This window comes from Lissotriton helveticus, chromosome 3_2 (genome assembly GCF_964261635.1).
Source record: "Lissotriton helveticus chromosome 3_2, aLisHel1.1, whole genome shotgun sequence".
Lineage (NCBI taxonomy): Eukaryota > Metazoa > Chordata > Amphibia > Caudata > Salamandridae > Lissotriton > Lissotriton helveticus.
Genome location: NC_136062.1, coordinates 380800977 through 380813378, shown reverse-complemented (window position 1 = coordinate 380813378; position 12402 = coordinate 380800977). Strand labels below are relative to the sequence as shown.

At 46.7% G+C, this 12402-nt stretch overlaps 1 protein-coding gene across 1 annotated transcript in view; it reads left to right on the top strand.

Annotated features, from left to right (window-relative positions):
* LOC144826010 (catalase-like) overlaps positions 1-12402 on the top strand; it is a 101555-nt gene that overhangs the window by 35405 nt on the left and 53748 nt on the right. The window contains exon 2 of the mRNA XM_078684249.1: positions 5043-5214. Coding sequence (XP_078540375.1) covers positions 5043-5214 — 172 coding nt within the window. The remainder of the gene's footprint in view (positions 1-5042; positions 5215-12402) is intronic.

The following is a 12402-nucleotide window of genomic DNA, read 5'->3' as shown; positions in this document are numbered from 1 at the left end:
ACCCCACTGGAACTCTTCTACTACCTACGACTCAGGGAAGGCCTGAAAGCCTTATTACCTGATTATCCTCATGAACCCCCCAGCTTAGCCCCGCTCACTGTGGTGTTGAGCAGCCCTGATGGCGCACACCTGGTTTCTAAATTGTACAAATGCATTCGAGAGGAATTACCAGTAGTAACAAGTGCGGCTAGAGGGCACTGGGCAGGTGATTTTGGAAGGGATATCACTGATGCCCAATGGCAGTACTGCTGCGAATTGTCAGGAGAAGTGATGTCTAGCTGCCGCTTTAAAATCATCCATTACAAATTCCTCCATAGGATGTACTACACACCGGCTCGGAAATTCCGGTTCGGGCTTGCCGATTCAGACAGATGTGAGAGATGTGGTCGGGAAGGAGCGGACTTCTTCCATTTATCATGGACCTGCCCGCAAATACAGGACTACTGGACACGGGTCTGTGAGGGCCTGTCCCACATGATAGGTACTGCGTTGACCCCTGACCCGATGTTATTCCTTCTGGGCCATACAGCGCAGATAGCACGGACGGTTAGGAAGTTCACTAATGTAGCGCTACTGTTGGCACGGAGACACTTAGCATGTAGATGGGGCCGAGGTCGCGCTCCTAAGTTTAAGGCTTGGCTGCATGATATGATATACTGTCAGGAACAGTACAGTGTGTTTTCAGAACTGGTACCTTTGCGCTCGAGACCAGCGGACATTTGGGGTCCCCTGCAGGCCTACCTTATCGCTGACACATCACAGGGGGGGGAGGACGCTGAAAATATTGACACAACACACGCACAGACTATTTGAATTACCTGTTCTCGTTTCACACCATTTGACCTGTGCAGGGAAGGATCTATTGGAGGTCTGTTACAATGTTTGGGACGTACCCGATATAGAACCCCCTCTCCAAAAAGCTATATATTTCTTGTCTGCTGCATTGCCTTTGAAATGTTGGTAGCATGTCTTGCATCGATGTTCTCCCTCCACAGGTACTGTCTGGCGCCACTGCATGGACTTTGCCTCCCTGACTACTCTACTATTCTACCTACCTGCATCCCAGCCTCTGATGGAACTGCATTGTTCTTTCACTAATATGTAATGCCTCTATCCCCCTACATTCCAGACTACGGCTGTACTCTCCCGATTCTGTTCTATCCTATTACGCATGCTTGATTGTATATTATCCTCATTTACCCCCCTAAGGTACTGGTCTGAGATTAATGTCTTTTATCTTGTGTGTATTAGCTATTGATTGACCTTCACTACACTCCCTGGATATGGGAGTTCAATGCCTCTGATTGCCCTACTACAGGTGTATCGCTGCCGGCCTTGTATGGTTGTAGGCGCACTGCTGTGTATGAATGCCTGGATGTTAATAAAAGTTTATAATCCCAAAAAAAAAAAAAAAAAAGTAAGTCTTGTTCCCGCTCAGTTTTTCCACGTTTGAGTGCTGGGACTCCCGCAAGAACACAAACAAAGGGTACAGCCTCCGGGGGTAGCTGTATGTGTGTTGTATTGCTAGGCTCTACTCTTGTAGAGATATATTTTAAGGGGCTGGATTTGGGATTAACTTTAGGGGCATTAGGGGGTGGAAGGGTAAGGACTGGGAGGTGAGTTTGATTGTTACTGCTTGGACCAGATGGGTTGGGACAAATTGTTGTTACAGACTTTTCAGTACGAATTTGATTGGCCTTTATACATTTCTCATTCCCAACAACCTATCCTGTAGGGTGGAAATTTTGACAATCAGGGGGGAAATGAGTGAGCTAACCAATTGTTCGATGTGGGACTAAAGGTCTGAATTAAGGGATGTTACCAATTGGTCTATTTTTTCTTCCAGTTGTGTAAAGGGGTTAGTAGCAGTGAGTGGGGAGCTAAAACACAGTTTTTGTTGTTTTGATTTATTCCCTGTGGGCTTGACCCCATCCCACTTCCTTTTATTAACTGAGGACTGGGGAAAAACTGTGTTTGGTGTGTTAACAATGAATTGGGGAAGATGTACCAGAGGGTTAGCGATTGGAGTTGACAAACTGGTTCTTTTAGCGGGGCAAAGGGAGGGACTTTTAGTTACATTTCTAGGTTCCACAGAGACATACCTTGTTTTACAAAGGGAGTTTAACTCGTCCAACAGCGAGAGTTGTTGCGCTATACCATTGGTTGGATCGGACGGTTGGTTGGTGGATATGCTGATCTTACCATGTTTATTCGTTAGGGCGGTGGACGGAGATGGCCTACAAAGAACCGGTGACCCTGAGTGCAAATCTCTCCGAGATTGATTTATTTGTCACTCCATTGTGATTCATTGTGGGATGTACAATGTTAAGCTGTAACACGACCGCAAGAAATTATGAGGTTAATATTAGTTTTAAATCCTGTCGGTAATCCTTTGCTGAAATGTCAGGGAGATAAAGTTTTTACCTTGGCAGTATGATGGAGTCAAGGGGGGTGGCCCCGTCCCGTCCTCCTCCGGCGTATGAGGGCCACAGAGGGCCCGCCCTTTGCCCGGGCTTAGCCCGGCGCAGACCCACGCGCGATTCTGCGAGGCGGGGGCAGTTCTCCCTCTTATGCGCCTCCTGGCGCTGGAAGTATGGGCGTCGTCGGCTTCCGCCGCTGTGCAGGCTGGGACTTGTGGTCTGTGTCCCTGGTCCCCCTCTGCTCGGCGGCCGCTCAGGCGTGGTGGTGCGGCAGCGGGAGGGAGACGAGCAGGCAGGACTGGCGAGCAAGGAAACAAAATGCAGGGTCTCTCGGGGAAAGATCAGCAACCCCCCTTTCTTGCAGTTAACCCCTCGCTCCACAGGGGCAGTTCTCCCTCTTATGCGCCTCCTGGCGCTGGAAGTATGGGCGTCGTCGGCTTCTGCCGCTGTGCAGGCTGGGACTTGTGGTCTGTGTCCCTGGTCCCCCTCCGCTCGGCGGCCGCTCAGGCGTGGTGGTGCGGCAGCGGGAGGGAGACGAGCAGACAGGCAGGACTGGCGAGCAAGGAAACAAAATGCAGGGTCTCTCGGGGAAAGATCAGCAACCCCCCTTTCTTGCAGGTAACATTTTATTTTTCGCTCCCCTCCCGAACCGAGGGTCAGGATGGGGCGGGGCCTACACAGTGACAGCAGCAGGGAGAAGGGTGGACTGCCTTGTGCACTTTTCAAAGTGCGCATGTCCCTTTGGCCGGCCGTCTTGTGACGGACAGCCAGACATGCGCACTGTGAAAGCTCTCGCCCAACTGCCTTCTGTCTCATGACAGCTGAGTTAGAGCAAGTGGAGAGCTGCAGTGTCCCTGGGTGCGGTAAGAGAGGCCACACCCTCCAATCCTGGCGCTTCTCTCATGCTATTAGAGCAGCGCCAGGATTGGTTAAGGCAGTTGGCTGGCGCCCGCGTCAGACTGCAGCAGCGGGAGTAAGATGACATACTTAGCAGAGGATGCCATGTTTAAGGTAAGTGATTATATTACTTTTACTCACCACCCTTTTGTCCGCCCAACCACTCCCCATGGATGCCAGCCGCGACTGATTTCAAGGTGCTTCTGCCTAATCCTGTTACCCTTATACCTAATCCGGTGGCCTCTTGTCATTGCAGTACACGACATGTGCATTGACTGGTTTTGTTCCACATTGTTTGCTTGCAATTTGAGCTTTAGGGTTTTCTGTGAGGGCATTTTTGCTGGTTAATTTGGACACCATCTCTGCTTGCTTTCTCCTTTTTCTGTGATATCCACTGAGTGAAAAACGTCATCTCTCAGCCAGTTTGACCTGAGCCTAGTAGGAGTGAGGTCGTCTAGAATGTGGAAGAATTTCGCAGGTTTTGCCAAGAGAGAATTTGATGCTCTGCTAATTGGCAATAAAACAGCATGTGTACAAATTCTCTTGCAACAGTGCCCCTGCGCCAGTCTCTTCTCTTAGTATGTACTCTGTGCCTCATTGTAAAAAAGTGCACCTCACCCTCTTGCAGTACCAGAGTGGCATGATCTGCCCTTCAGAGGCAAGTGCCTGCCCAGGGAATCTTCAAATATTGGATATCTTTAGACTTTTGTCTTTTTTTTTTTTAGTCCTATTCACCATGTTCCACACCACCTATTCCAAATGAAACATTTTAGAAAGAAAAAGAATCTGACATCTTTTTTTTCATAATTATTCGATAAAGCTAAGCAGAAGTATATAAAAACGTGTTGAACATGAGTGGACAAATCTTGGATTCTGACCAATTGTACTTAAAGGTGCGCTAGATTGTGTCGTGTGTGTGTGTGTGTGTGTGCTTGTTGGTTCTTGTTTGTCTGTGAAGCATTGGTGTCTAGGGTGGTGGGCTGAGGGGCGGTGGCGTCCTTGGGATGGCCATGGCTGGTGAGAGCTGCATGCTGGCTAGCAGTTGTGATGAGTCAGCATGTCCAGTGTTCAAGGGCAATGAAATAAAACCTGAAAATGATTAGAGTTCAACAACCCAGAGAGGTTGGCAGTCAGAGCTGACTGGGCCGTTCTCTATATTGCAAAAAGTCAATAACCGCGCCAGCAGCACGTTGATGGAAACTTGAAACCAAGACTGGCCAAGTAAAGGAACTATTCGCTAGGTCGGTTTTTTGAGGTTACGTGTTTTATTCTCACCTTGTGTAGCTAAGTCATGCACATCTGTCTCTTGAGATAGAACAGGGATACCTCTGCCCCGGGCATGTACTTCATTATGCCGGATTTTATGTCATATGCTAGGAGGTGTAAGAAATGTATATTTACTAAACTAATTTATCTCACACGAATAGAGACTTGTTTGATACTACCACATGTGTAACAAGAAGCTACTAGCTCGAACTTTCAAATCATTGTTACATAGTTTAGCACAATTCTAGTAATAGGCAAGACATGATTCAGACAGTATGGATTTGTACATCTTTTTTTCTCCAATCGTACCAAGTCTAACATAATCTCTAAGTGTCAGGCCTGGTCCACACAGAGCCACAACAGCCAGTGTTTTTAAAAAAAATAGACTCCTGTTTATGCTATTGTTTACATCAGTTACAATGCTCCATTACATTTATTTGTCTTTTTTTATTGATGCAGAAACCTTCGGTCCTGACCACGGGAAGCGGGAACCCTGTATGTGATAAGAATAATATTCTGTCGGTGGGACACCGAGGACCGCTTCTGGTTGAAGATGTGGTCTTCACAGATGAGATGGGGCACTTCGACCGGGAGAGGATCCCCGAGAGGGTGGTCCACGCCAAAGGGGCAGGTGAGTCCTCTGAGAGGAGGGACGAGTGCCCTCTGGAGACAGGCAGTGATGGTGCTGCTGCAGGTGGTGAAAATAGGAACATTAGCTTTATCTTTAGTTTTTATTTTTATTTCATTGGAGGTGGTTTTTCCTACCTATGGAGAGAAACAACAAACTTTACTTGTGCCAGGGCATTATAATCACACAGGGTGCAGGTTACAGAAGCACAAATAATAGACGTAAGCAGTGCGGAGCACATAACCTAAGCCCTGGGAGGATTGTCCACAAACCTTGCACGAGTAGCGTAGGAGTGGTAGCTTGATAGGGCATTATCTATGTGTCCCAATGAAAGAGACCCTTTACTGCTTGCCTTGGCACATAGTAGAAAGACATGTGTTGGATGCCACTCCAGTGAACGAGCTCTTATAATGTGACATTTCATTAACATGCAAAAGCAAACGAACGAATGAATTTGACTAAGTGAAAACCATTGCCATAAAGTAGCGACTAGTTCACATTGGCACATTTAGTTTGTGCCAGCATCCCCTAATGCTTCAACCAGAGGGCTTCACTTTTTAACAGAATTCGAATCTTATTCATTAATGATTGAAACAGTAACTGGGAGCATAGGTGCCATTTATAAAGTCAACAAGTAAATTTCTAAGAGTTCAGCAGAACTCTGCCAGAAAAGTGTCCGTGTTGCTAAGGAAAGCCACATCAAGTTTCTTCTTTAATCTGAAAAGAAAAAAACAATCCATGTTAATGTGTAATACGGAAACAGCCATTACAACGCAACTAAAACAACGCACTACCATTACAATGAAACTTTTACAATGCATGATCCATTACAACGCATGCCATTACAACGCAGCTGCTATTACAACGCATGCCATTACAACGTAAGTATGGTTAAGTATTTAATTAAATTTTAACCCCTACACCATCCAACACTTATCCTACTATTACGCCCCCCTGGAGTTAGAATAGTAATTTTAACCCCTACACTTTCCAAAACTTACCCTACTATTACACCCCCCTAGAGTTAGAATAGTAATTTTTACCCCTACACTATCCCACAATTACAGTACTATTACATTCCCATTAATTGAAAAAAAAAATACTTACCCATACTTACGTTGTATGGCATGCGTTGTAATAGCAGCTGCGTTGTAATGGCATGCGTTGTAATAGACCCTGCGTTGTAAAAGTTGTGTTGTAATGGTATGCATTGTGAATGTATGCGTTGTTACGTCATACATCTGTAATATTCATCTAAAGGCACATGACCTTAGCTACTACCGCCAATGGGAGGTAAGGCATGCAGGATTTGATATAATTCCTTTTTATACCCCTCATGAAGACCTACGGAGTAAAGTATTTAAAAAAATAAAAATAAACAAGTTGCCTTTATCCCTGTGTGTCATCCATCAATGAAAAGCCTATGATGAGGAACGTCCTTGCTGCCTGCTTGTCCTAGCTACTCTTCCATTTTGGGAAGCAGAGATAGTTCCACTGGAATATATGCTGACACTCCAAATCCTAAACTTCCTACTACACAAGATTCAGACTCTCTTTGGGTGACATCAACAAGTCATCTGAGGCCTGGGTGAGTAACAGAAGTATATGTCCAAGCTCATTGTCGCAATCTTGCGTGCGGAGACCATACACAACAATTGAAAAGGAGGCTCTATCTGTTACAACTACAGCTTGTAACTAGGGTGAACATGCCTTGTAATCCACTCTGACTGGGCAGGCAACGCACTACGTATTTAAGGCCTCGCAAGCAGTCTTGGGTGAGGAGATGATGCCTTTGTTCTCAGATCAGGATATTATTATTATTATTATTGCACTTATAACGCACAGCAGCTACCCACAAAGGGTTTCCCGGCGCAAATTTGTGGAGTTGTGTAAGTAGGGTTAGGTAAAGAGGAGTGTCTAGATGTTAAACTTGCTGCAGGACAGACTGATAGATTTAGCGGCTGAGAGTTGGCTGGAAACCTTTCTGGTCACAAGATTAAGACTATATTGTGTTGAGTGATTAACTCTTGAGTAGGTTGTTGTTCCTCCTTAGAGCTAGTAAGGTGCTATCGTACAAAACATGAACACCTGACTCATGTGAAGTATCCAGATGGTAGCATTTTGAATGGTCGAATCGAAAGTTACGAAAACAAGTTGTGTACTATTACATCTCATATTTGTATTAGCCTGTGAGAAGTTGGCCTGATGTGCAGTGCTCACTATTCTAGTGATCACTATATATCAGTCCAAACAACCCTTATTGATGATTGGTTGTAAGTCAACCTTATAGACCAGCTATCCTAGTAGCATGGATACGAGCAGTCTAAGGCTAAGACTCTAGAGAGCGTGTTAAGCCAGCTGTTTTACCATCACATTACCCCTTGAACACCAAGTGAAAGGACACCACACAAGTTGTTATGAAAATAAACAGTGTATTTATGTATAACAAGACTACCCTGGCTCTTTATGAGACAGGGAGCTAAGCACACAACAAAACTCTTACGAAAATACTTTAAGTTGCACAATTTACACAAATGCCCGAGGGGCACGAAAAACCATATACTCTAAAAGTGGAATGCGAATTACTAGCAGGTAAGTAACGATTCTCAGAGGCTTTAGAAACGCTAGGCCTACAATACTGAACACTCAGGTTAGGAGCAGGAGGCCTAGGGACACCACGTGCAGAGTGGGAACTCTCACGCGTAAGGCGGGAAAAAGCCTATGGAAGCTAGAATTCACAAAGTTAGTGTTCTCGGGCGAACCCGACTAGGTAGGTCAAAAACGAAAGTGGATCTGGACCCTTGGATAGTGAGGCTATGCTGAGGCACCGAAATGCCGAGTTTACCTAGCCCAGGGGCTGCGGCTGCATAGGTCTGAAAAGACGTCGGGATTCTTCGTTGACGAACCAGGAGCCTGAAGGAGAAGTTGCTGGCAGGCGGCCAGTGAAGAAAAGTTCGAAGAGATCCAAGCCTGGATCAGGGAAGAGGAAAACCTGAAAGCAGAGGGGACCAAGTTCTTGAATCACTAGCCAGTGATTAAGTGGGCACCAGGATGGCACCGGGCGAAGTCACCGCAGTCAGGTGAGTGGGCGCTGCTGGGCTCTGCAGTCTCTCGGACCAGGAGGCGTTGTCGGCGACCAGGATGGTGGTGCGAGCTGTCCCACGAAGGTTCTTGCTGTCGACGTCGCTGGACCCAGGATTGGGGCAACAAGTCTTGGCAAATGCAAGGCCCACGCGGTGGACCTAAAATGGCGTCTTGAGTGGACCAGGAGGGTCCAGGGTGCCTCTCTGAAGAAGGGAAGCAAGGGCCAGTCTGGAGCAACCAGACCAGCAGCAGTGATGTCGTCGGGCGTCGTTAAGAAGGCCACAAGCCAGCGGGCTAGTAGCCAAACAACGCGGTGAGCAGCAAAAAGCAGAAGGGCCCCACGCAGATCGTGGAGATGCTGGGAGGCTGAACTTCGGTGCTGGGGCTGCTCAGGGTCGGGGCTTCTCGGACCCCAAAGCACTCACCAGAGGATCCCTCGGCGGTCGTGCTGGAAAGAAGTCGTGCAGTCTTGAAGATGGCCGGTCCCTCGAGGTCTCGTCGCACCCACGGTTCTCAGCTTAGCTGTAGAGGTGGGTAGAGGTCAGAGGTGCCAGGGAAGCCGGTTCTCGTCGAGCTGGGCAGTCGGATTCCGGAGGAAGGACTTGCTGCAGACCGCAGTGTTCTTAAGATGGTGCCTGCGGATGCAGGGTGACTACTCCTTAGTCACAAGGGAGAATCTTGAAGAAGAAATCTTGAAGTCCTTTCGTAGAAAGTCGTGTCTTGATTCCAAAGATGATCTAATATGGAAGGGGGCCTGCTCCTACCTTTATCTGGGAAAAGGGGGCTGGCACGCGACTAAGTCCTGCCCTATGGGTGGGACCAGGAGGGGGGTGGTTACACCCCTCTCCTTTGGCGGGCTTTCCCCAGCTCAGGGTCCGGTGTGCCCCTGGAACTGGTTCAAGCCGGCCTATGCACAGTGAGCACCGGGGTGCCACTTGCAGTCACCTTACTCTGAAGCCCTGCCTACCTAGAATACACAAAACCCTGTCTGGGACGGTGCTGGCACCGCCCCTGGCAGGAAACACTTTGTCCTTGCCTCCTGCTCTGGGAGGACTCCCAGCAGCCGGAGGGCAGACTTGTGTCTCGGTGGCAGCATCCATTTTGTGGAGCTAAGGCTCTGTCTGACTTTAACCGGGGTTACAGGCTACATACATGTCGTGTCCCTCTAGAAGGGTGGAATGCTAACCCCGTCGCCAGAATTGGCGAGGGGTTAGTATTCCAATTCGTATGACACCTTACTCGACATGTTTTGATAAAGCGATACCAGAGTTGGCATATAACCGCGAGGATTATAATGCACTTAAGAGTATATGGTATGCGATATCATGGAAACGGCTAAGGGATAGATCCCGAAAGCCGCAAACAGGCTCAGCTCATGCCAGAGCACCATCTCACATGATTCCAAGCACTCTGCCTTCAGGATTGTCAAGGCCTGCCATAGGAGTGACAGATAGGAGATGTGTGCCCATTTAGGTTTAGATATAGGTATACTATATCTAAAGCAAAGGGTGATTACACCACCTTGCCCCAGCTGTCAAGCAGCCAGTTGTGTCAGATTTGGATGGCCAGCCAGGGGTGGCATAATACATGCTGCAGCCCCTGGTAGGCCCTGGGTACACCTATGCCCTGGGTACCTAAGGTACACTGTACAGGGACTAATAAGGTGACTCAGTATCCAATTGGATATGTACCTAGGGTACATGGAATCCATTTTAACAGAGAGAGCAGTGGGCCTGAGGTCCTGAATAGCAGGGCCTCAGGTCAACTAAGTCAGAAAACCAGCAAAACACCAGGCAAAAAGTTGGGGGCAACCATAGTCAGGGATCTACCTTCCTACATAGCCTTTATCCAAAAGAGAGCCTACATATCAGGTGGTAGGAGTTGGTCCGATTAGAGTACAGAAAGATAAAGAATCAGTGAAATATAAATTGCAGAGCAGTGGACCATAAGGTGTAAAAAATGATGCAAATGTTAGTGTAGGTTAAATTTGCATCGTTTCACAAATGAGGGCTACGTATATTTAAAGTTGAGTCATTTGAGTGTTTGTAAGACATGCTCACTTCTACTCTGCCTTGTGCCTAGGATCAAGTATTAAGATGTTCTTCTAGAGGGGAGGTTGTAGATTTCCAGTCCATGATAGTTGCTCATTTTCTCATTTAGCTTTGCACCTGCTGTAGACCTTCTACCTTCTAGGTGTTGTATGTAAGCAAAATTCAGTGGATCCATTAGTACCAATGATTAAGCTAATCCCAGTGGCACTTTGTTGCAAAAATGCTTGTTCTGCTGTCATTTAGAGTTCTTATGCAACTTGATGGGTTTTTGCCTCACCTCCTTAAAAGATCTAATCACCCTAGATTTGGTATGTCAATTTCCCAATTTTTAAGTGGCGCATCTGCTGTGATGGTAGCATGCAGGACACAGAGCTTTATTAAAGGACTTGGGTAGTACAAGACATTCTCCTTTCTTGTCATTATCTTCAACCTTACTTTTGTCCGCATCAAAAGATCAGCATTTCATGGTCAATCAATCAACTTGGATTTATAGAGCAAAGCTACGGAATCCAGGCACTAGGTTCTTGATGGGATCAGTAAAAAAGCCAGATCTTGAGTCTTAATTCCGGCAGATATAGGATGATGTTCGGAGGTGAAGGGGAAGGTTGTTCCAGGACTTGGCGGCAAGGTAGCAAAGAATCGCCCTTCACTGTAGTTTCGGCAGATGCGGGTAATGTGCGCAAGGGCAAGGTAGGTGGAGTGCAGGTGGCTGGATAGTTGGTAGTAGTCCAGCTGGTGGGTGATGTATGCTCGTCCTTGGCTGCAGGGGTCTTGTAGGCGTGAATAAGCACATTGAAGTGGCATCTTGTTTTGCTCCTCATTTTACTCTTCAGTTGATTTACAAGATTTCAGATAAAACCTGGCAAATCCGCTCTTAGCCAATAGCAGGCCATCCCACAGTTTACACTGCTCGCAAACCTAGTATGAGGTACGAAACAGGAGTATATTCAAGGGGAAGGCAGTAATCCATGGTTTATGCTCATTATCTTCACCAGGGAAGCATTAAGAGAATCTCTTGTGCTTCTACTGTTCATGTTTGAGATCTCTCATGTCAATGAAATGTGATGCTCACACCTGCCAAGGTGTGCAGAAGAAGATGAAATGGATACGTGTTGGACCGTGCCAGGATCCACAGTGGGAAGTAATGCTACGGGTTCAACGAATCCGGTTCTGTATGTTGAACCATCATGCTGCTACTTCTGCCCAAGATGTAGGGCTGCCACTGATGGCCTAATTAGTTGCATCGCAAAATAGATATTTGCAGGGAGTCTCGGAGGCTCCTAATTCATTAATATGAATGAGGAGACACTCAATACCTGCAAACATAGAGATGGAGGCCTGTGCAGTCAAGTAAACCTTCGGCCCTGTGGTTGCTTTCCCTGTATGTCATCCTTTTTCATAAAATTAGAATGTGCCCCATAAAGAAAACAATATAGACACCCAAGGAGGACTCCCCAGATAACATGCCATTGGACCACTGTCTGTCCCCTAAAGATCAGTGCTGTGAATGTTTTCTATGAATGTTAGAGAGCTTTTTCATCAAATTGTCCTTTTTTAGCTTGTTTGTGTTGAACCCACGAGTGTTTTGCAAGACACATCAAGACCTTCTCTTTGTTGCCATACATCAAGATCATTCTGTCTCCCATAGATGTTGTGGCATCCTAGACCCGCTAAGGTCACAACCATTCCTTTCCAATTTGTGTCTAACTTATATTCTCAAAAGCTTGCCTACAGAAACCCATGAAAATGAAATAAAGAGGAATTCGAACTGGATATACCAAGCTTTTTAAAAGGAGTGTTAACAGCGATACACTTTTAGTTCAAAGAACTTAGGGGCATATTACCAAGTGTCTTATCGACACTTTAGCGGCACTTTTTGCCGCTAAAGTGGCAATATTTTTATCGCCTTATCAGCAAGCTGTCGCTAACAGCAGTTAGCGACAGCTTTCTGACAAAAGCGACCGGTTTGGGTGCCGCTTTGCATGTCAGCGATATTTATCGCTAATGACGTGCAAAGTAGGCATTCACGACCAACAGACCTGAGAAACAGCCGCTA